The 7447-nt window shown below is 47.6% G+C and overlaps 1 protein-coding gene across 1 annotated transcript in view; it reads left to right on the top strand.

The window, feature by feature from the left end:
- Positions 1 to 828: 828 nt before the first annotated feature.
- PIGG (phosphatidylinositol glycan anchor biosynthesis class G (EMM blood group)) overlaps positions 829 to 7447 on the top strand; it is a gene marked incomplete at both ends in the record, with an annotated part of 28439 nt that continues 21820 nt past the window's right edge. The window contains 4 exons of the mRNA XM_080697489.1: positions 829 to 982; positions 1913 to 2118; positions 3882 to 4095; positions 6456 to 6640. Of these exons, the coding sequence (XP_080553615.1) occupies positions 829 to 982; positions 1913 to 2118; positions 3882 to 4095; positions 6456 to 6640 (759 nt within the window). The remainder of the gene's footprint in view (positions 983 to 1912; positions 2119 to 3881; positions 4096 to 6455; positions 6641 to 7447) is intronic.

The following is a 7447-nucleotide window of genomic DNA, read 5'->3' as shown; positions in this document are numbered from 1 at the left end:
AGCTGAGGCTGTCCACAAATCATGATCCTTCTATCTCAGCCTCCCAAATGCTGGAATTGCAAGCGTGCGCCTCCACGCTCAGCTTCATTTTTATTCTATTAATAGTATATTAGTCAGGAAGAGTGGTGCAAATCTGTAGTTCTAGCTACTGTGGAGGTTAAGGCAAGCCCAGAATTTGAGGCCAGCCTGGACAATGTGGGGCTGGAGGGCAAGGGGGGTCCTGAAGTCCTCAGAGGATGATCTGTGGAAGGACGTTCCTGCAGGGGCACAGCCAGGGCAAGGGTGTGGTGAAAGCATGGAAGAATGGTGGTGGGGGGGACCCGAAGGGGTGGCCAGGGATGGTGTGGGCCTGTGAGTGTGTCGGTGGATGGAGACTCAGCCTGGATCCTGACCTCCCAAGGGCCATTCCAAGGCCCTAGAAGATCAGGAGGAGAAAGCCTCCAGAGAGGGCTCAAAGCTCTCCTAGGCCAGAACACACCCCATCCCAATCTCATCCCCATGGGCTGCAGAAAATATACGACCCTTGCACAACCCACCACAGCTGAGTCGGCTGGGGCAGGGAAGGGAGTTGGGCCCAGGGACGCAACACCGCGCCGGACTAGGCTGGCGGGCGGGGCCTTGCACCTGGTCCGGGCGGGGCTTATGGGCGTGTCTACGGGCGTGTCTGGGTTAGGTGGGAGGGTGACCCCGAGCTCGCGCCGGCGCCCGCCCCTCGCGTACTTCCGGTGCGCCGGCGGAAGCTGCGCACTCCGGGGCGGCGCGGGAGTCTGGCCTACCCGGCTGTCTTCAAGTCCAGGCAAGACCTGCTCTCTCCCCGGCGCTGACGCGATGCGGCTAGGCTCCGGCGCCTTCGCCACTAGCTGTGTGGCGGTCGAGGTGCTCGGGGTCGCCATCTTCCTTCGGGGATTCTTCCCGACCCCGGTTCGTTCTTCTTCCGGGAAGGAAAACCGAGCGGAGCCCCCGGCGCCGGAGCCCGCGGCGGGTACGGACCCCGCTTCCCCAGAGGACCCCTCGTTCATTCATTCCCCACTCCAGAAACCCTCTTACAGTCCCGGCGCCCCTACCTCTGCTTTACTCCCCGAGAGCCGGAGCGAGCCCTCCAGACCTGGGCTGCACCTTTCCCTGCGCTCTTGCAGTGGCCCTGCCCCTTCCTCAATATACCCTTGGGCCACTCCCAATTCTGGACATAATTTTTTGCCCAGAAGGACCAAACAGATAAATTCCCGCCTACCCCTCACGTTTTCTTCGCTTTCCTCCACTATCTTATCCCCGTAGTGGTTAAGGCTTTCTTCATTACCCCCTTATCTCCCAGGCAAAAGCTCTCCAGTCACTGCCCGTGTGAACAGCAGGTCCACCCATCCCCTACCCTTGGGGCTGTTTTAGGCCAGGCTCCCCAAGTGTCCTTGTTCTGGGGCCTCGTGTAGGGACTCACCCATACTAAAGACAATTCGCTACTTAAGGCTGGGGCTCCCTATGCTTCCTCAACACACCCTCTTCCAGCACTGCCTCCCAAGAACAGCCTTCTTTTGGATTTACATACATAAACTTGGCAAGATGTATTGATGGAGAAGCAGGCAGAGCTAGTTTAGGAAAGTGCTTGAATGCTATGTTTAAATTTTCATCTTTAAGTCGGGTGTGGTGGCGAACGCTTGTAATCCTAGCATTCAGGAGGCTGAGATTGGAGGATTGCGGTTTGCGGACAGCCTCAGCTACTCTGTGAGGCTCTCTACAACTTAGTGAGACCCTGTCTCAAAATAAAGAATAAAAAATAGGGCAGGGGGTGTAGCTTGGATGTCGAATACCTCTGAGTTCCATCTCCAGACCTGTACACACACCAAAATAAATAAATAAATAAATAAATAAATTTTCATCTTTACATTTCTTTAAATTTTAATTTTTCTTTCACTTTTAGGAGACAGTTCTAACTGGACCACACTGCCACTGCCTCTTTTCAGTAGAGTTGTCATTGTGCTGATAGATGCCTTGAGAGATGATTTTGTGTTTGGATCAAAGGGTGTGAAGTATATGCCCTACACAACTTATCTTGTGGAAAAGGGACCATCTCACAGTTTTGTGGCAGAAGCAAAGCCACCCACAGTTACTATGCCTCGAATCAAGGTAAATTTGACTTGATGTTTTAGGAATCCTGATTTGGCTTGTTCAGAGGCCTGGAGGGATTCTCTAGTCTTCTACTTGCAGACCTAGTTTTAACTAAGTGAAAATTAGTTTGGTGCTGTCAGTTGTGCTGTGGCAATAAAATGCTGAGGGACCCTCACAGGATGGAACTGAGACCCCTAGTTTATGCCCCTTGTTAAGTAGCCAGAGCTCATGCTTCATGGGAATTAGGAATGGAGGTGGTTGCTGTTTGTTTGTTTGTACAATGACTTTGCCTGAACTAATCTGCACAGTCTGACTGCCCTAGAATATGTAACAAATAATGGCTCTGCTTATTTTTTGTGGTTTTTAATTCTTGTTTATATGGCTAAGCCAATTTTTCTAAGGGTTGCCCCAGGCTCAACACAGCTTAATGGTCAGCCAATGATGGATCAGATTTGTGTTCAAGCACATTTTCACTGTTCAGTTTTCAAGCCTGCCCTGACTCTCCCTGTTTACTTATGCAGCCTCCATTTAGCCAGAAGGAACAAGTAACTAAGGTCCTCTCTGGTCTGTCCATACTAAAGGCAATTCACTACTTACTAGTGGGGCTCCACCTATCCCCAGTAGTAAGAGTCTCAGAAATATGCTAAATGTTAGAATGTTATTGACATTAAAGATATAAGGAAGCTGGGCGTGGTGGTGCACACTTGTAATCCCCGTGCTTGGGAGGCTGAGACAGGAGCATCGTGCAGGTTCGAATCCAGCCTCCACTGGCTTAAGAGACCCTGTTTCCAAATAAAAAACATAAAATAGGTCTGGGAGTGTAGCCCGGAGGTAGAAGGTCCCTGGGTTCCATCCCCAGTACCACAAAAAAAAAAAAAAAAAAAAAAAAAAAAAAGATATGAGGAGTCAGGTGTGGTGGCGCACACTTGTAATCCCAGTGCTAGGGAGGCTGAGACAGGAGGATCGCACAGGTTTGAAGCCAGCCTCAGCTACTGAGTGAGGCTCTCAGCAACTTAGTGAGACCCTGTTTCCAAATAAAGTATATAAATAGGTCTGGGAGGATAGCCCGGAGGTAGAAAGCCCCTGGGTTCCACTGCCCCCCCCCCACTACCACACACACACACACACACACACACACACACACAAGATATGAGGACATGTCACCCCCTCTTTTCCCAGAAAACATGGTACAACATTGATGGTGGGGCTGAGGGGATGTTCCACTAACAGCCCTGGCCCAGCTCACCTTGACTACTCCTAGGACACATACCTAGAGATGGGTTTCCTCCTGTTTTTCACACGGATGTAGATATTTGACTGGCTTGACTGTTAGAATTTAGAGTTTGTTAAAGTTGAGGAGTTTGTCATATGGAGCAGATTTGAATCTTAAATGAGAACTTGTTGGAGGGTCAGAATATACAAGTTCATGTTTTCAGCATGTACCACACCTGGCCATTTGCTTCAGTTCTGTCATTAACCTGTAGCTTCCCTGGATACTGCTATTGATGAATTATCCCTTGCCACCTCTTTTGTCCTCTTACTCATTGGAAGGATTTCTCTGAGCTCTGTTCTTTAATGTGGTTAAATGTTCATTATTGAGTTTGCTAGTTCTGACCAGAATCTGTACTCTGCCCTGCTTTACCCCAGTTGCTGTCTTCACATTGACTGGGCCTCTAGTATTGGGCATGCCATGGTTTTGTTTCGTCTATCAGATGACCTTCCTGCCTCCGTGCCATGCTTTTGGATTTTGTGGCTTCACTTTTGAATGTTTCTTCCTGCAGGCTTTGATGACAGGGAGCCTCCCTGGCTTTGTCGATGTCATCAGAAACCTCAATTCTCCTGTTCTGCTGGAAGACAATGTGATCAGACAAGCAAAAGCAGCTGGGAAGAGAATGATCTTTTATGGAGATGAGACATGGGTTAAGTTATTCCCAAAGCATTTTGTGGAATATGATGGAACGACTTCATTTTTTGTGTCAGATTACACAGAGGTCAGTTTTTTAAATGAGAGAAATAAGTCACCCTACATAGAGCCTGGCATCACCATTAGCTAGTGAGAGGTGATATTATTTTGTATGTGGCATTTATTAATTTATAAAGTATATGAAGAGATTGTAAAAATTATTCATGTGCATAAACAGTTACAGCTAGGGGCATAAACTCTGCAGGTGTTAGCAAAGGTCTATGGAGCCCAAAGCACAGAACAGCTGGGCACTCACTGAGGTGCCAAAAGATCAGAAAGGGCATCAGAGCAGAGGAGGTTTGGGTGAGTGGGGACTTCCAGGTGGGCAAAACAGAGAGGCAGCATCTAAAACAGCAAAGCTCTAGGACTGTACCACCTGCCTGGAATCCACTAGCTGTTTGGTCCCTCAGGTAAAGTTGCAATCCTGCTGTGAGGGTGGGCAGTGAGCCTGGTAAAACCTGGTCCTGAAGGGTATCTACCTGTGCTGGGGTATAAGCTCCAGCAGTGGAAGAGCAGGAATAGACCCACATGTACAAAGTTGGCCCTAGGGCAAAGGTAGGAATGCACCAGCAAGTCTACCTTGCCGGGGAGCCAGGGTATGGGGCCTGACAGAGCATCTGCAGGTCTGCTCATACTGATACTTCTTTTGTGTGTGTGCTAAGGATCAAACCCAGGGGCATTCTATCTCTACCTCTAGCCCTATTTTATTTTTTTCTTTGAAACAGTCTCGCTGAGTTGCTGGCAGCCTCACTAAGTTGCTGAAGCTGATTTGAATCTGCAATCTTCATGTCTCAGCCTCCCAAGTACCGAGATTATAGGTTTGTACCAGCACACCTGGCCCCACTGATACCTTTTCTAAAGTGATGCCCATTCCACAGTTTACCAAGGCAGGCACAGCACAGCTTTTCAGTATACCCACACTGAGCATACCACAATGTATATGGCATTGCACAAAAGCACTTCTCTTTGCAGTCAGTTCTTTACTGGGAGGGAAATGGGCTGGCTGAGAGGTCAAGGCTGAGCAGACTACTGGTTCAGCTGGGGCTGCCCAACTGCTAATCTCTCCAGGATGTGTTTGCTTCAGAAATAAGAGAAGATAGCCAAGCATGGTAGCACACACTTGTAATCCCAGTACTTGGGAGGCTGAGACAGGAGAATCACAGGTTCATGGCCAACCACAGCTACTTAGTGAGACCCCCCCCTTTTTTTTTTTTTGGTGGTACTGGGGTTCCTGGAAACCCTTCTACCTCCGGGCTGTACTCCCAGACCTATTTTATATTTTTATTTGGAATCAGGGTCTCTTAAGCCAGTGAGACTGGCTTCAAACCTGTGCAATCCTCCTGTCTGTGCCTCCCAAGTGTGGGGATTACAAGCGTGCACCACCACGCTCAGCAGTGAGACCCGTTTTAAAAATAGAAAGTAAAAAATAGGGCTGGGGGTGGAGTTCGGAGGTAGAATCCCCTTGGGTTCAATCCCCAGTACTTAAAAAAAAAAAAAGTATAAGTCCCCCCCTCCCCCATTGCTGGGAAGCCGGGTGTGGTGGCACACACTTGTAATTCCCACGCTTGGGAGGCTGAGATAGGATCACGTAGGTTTGAAGTCAGCCTCAGCTACTTAGTGAGGCTCTCAGCAACTTAGAGACCCTGTTTCCAACTAAAATATAAAATAGATCTGGGAGTATAGCCTGGAGGTAGAAAAGCCCCTGGGTTCCACCCCCAGTACCACCCAAAAAAAAAAAAAAAAAAGAACAGCCTTGCAGGGTGTGGTGGCGCAGCTTGTAATCCCAGCATTCGAGAGGCTAAGACCAGAGGATAGGGGTTCGCAGATAGCCTCAGCTACTTAGGCCCTCAGCAACTTAGACCCTGTTTTTAAAAAAAAAAAAAAAAATAGGGCAGAGAGTGTAGCTTGGAGATTGAATACCTCTGGGTTCCATCCCCAGACTCGCAAAAAAAAAAAAGAAAAGCTTTCTCGTAGGACTGCTGGTTACTCTAACTCTAGGTACTGTCCTGTGTTAGCTGCCTTTTGCTCTTCAAACCTGTTTAGCTTGCTCCTTTGCTTGCTTTTACTTAAGCCCAGAAGTGAAACAACAGAAAAACTTTTTTTTGACAGAACAGCCAAAAAGCTGTGTCATGTTCTATCTGCAACCTAGATAATAGGAGTTAAGCTTAATCTAATGCTAATGCTTATTTATTTATTTTTAATGATATAAAGATTTTTGTTTCATCTTGTTTTATTTCTTTGTTCAATTTCTGTGAGTCCTATAATCTAAAAAAAAAAAAAAAAAAACCCCTAGATTTTAAAATGACTGTTTGCTGCCTTTTCCTTGGAGAGTGGAGATCAAAGGAAAATTAGGTGAGCTATTTATATACACTTTTTCTCCCTTCAAAGGTAGATGATAATGTCACGAGGCATTTGGATAAAGTATTAAAAAGAGGAGATTGGGACATGTTAATCCTCCACTACCTAGGGCTGGACCACATTGGCCACATTTCTGGGCCTAACAGCCCCCTGATTGGACACAAGCTCAACGAGATGGACAACATCCTGATGAAGATTCACACCTCACTTCTGGCAAAGGTGAGGCTCTCTCTGGCACTCTGCATGGTAATAAAGTTCCACACTGCCAGTGTTTCCTAGGAGAGACAGAACTGCCTACATGAGCGCCACAGCCACCGCCAGTCTGCCATCCAGAGAAGCAGCAAGGGCCAGACAGACCAGAGCCTGCCCTGCACAACAGGAGCAGGTAGCCATGAGGCTGGAGTGTGGGCCTGCAGCCCCATAGGTACTCCCTGTGTGGCTCAGTGCTCCTCCTGCTGCTGCCTATTTTACTCTCCAACAGTCCTGTGTAATAGATTTCTTTAGTATCTCTACTGACAGATGAGGACATGCCCAGGGTCTTAGTCTGAAAGTGGTAAAGATAAATCCTCTGCTCTTGGAGGTCAAAAATTCAATCCAGCTGTGCTGTGCAAGTTACGTATAATTTTTTTTTTTTTTTTTTGGTGGTACTGGGGATGGAACCCAGGGGCCTTCTGCCTCCAGGCTATACTCCCAGAACTATTTTATATTTTATTTGGAAACAGGGTCTCTTAAGCCAGCTGAGGCTGGCTTCAAACCTGCGTGATCCTCCTGTCTCAGCCTCCCGAGTTTGGGGATTACAAGCGTGCACCACCATGTCTGGCAAGTTACATATAATTCTGTGTGTTTAACGTGTGATATCTTTGACTTTGGCCCTTTTAACTTGCTATATGCTTATGGGAAAAGAAACCTGATTCATTGAGAAGAGTATCCTATTTGTGAAGTAGATCTAAAATCTGCATTTATGTCCTATCAGGATCACATATGCTCTTCAATCTGATGGCAGCTGACCTGTTCACTTTTGCCTTA

This window comes from Muscardinus avellanarius (genome assembly GCF_963383645.1).
Source record: "Muscardinus avellanarius genome assembly, chromosome: 6".
Classification (NCBI taxonomy): Eukaryota; Metazoa; Chordata; class Mammalia; order Rodentia; family Gliridae; genus Muscardinus; species Muscardinus avellanarius.
This window is presented reverse-complemented; position numbering and strand designations above follow the sequence as displayed.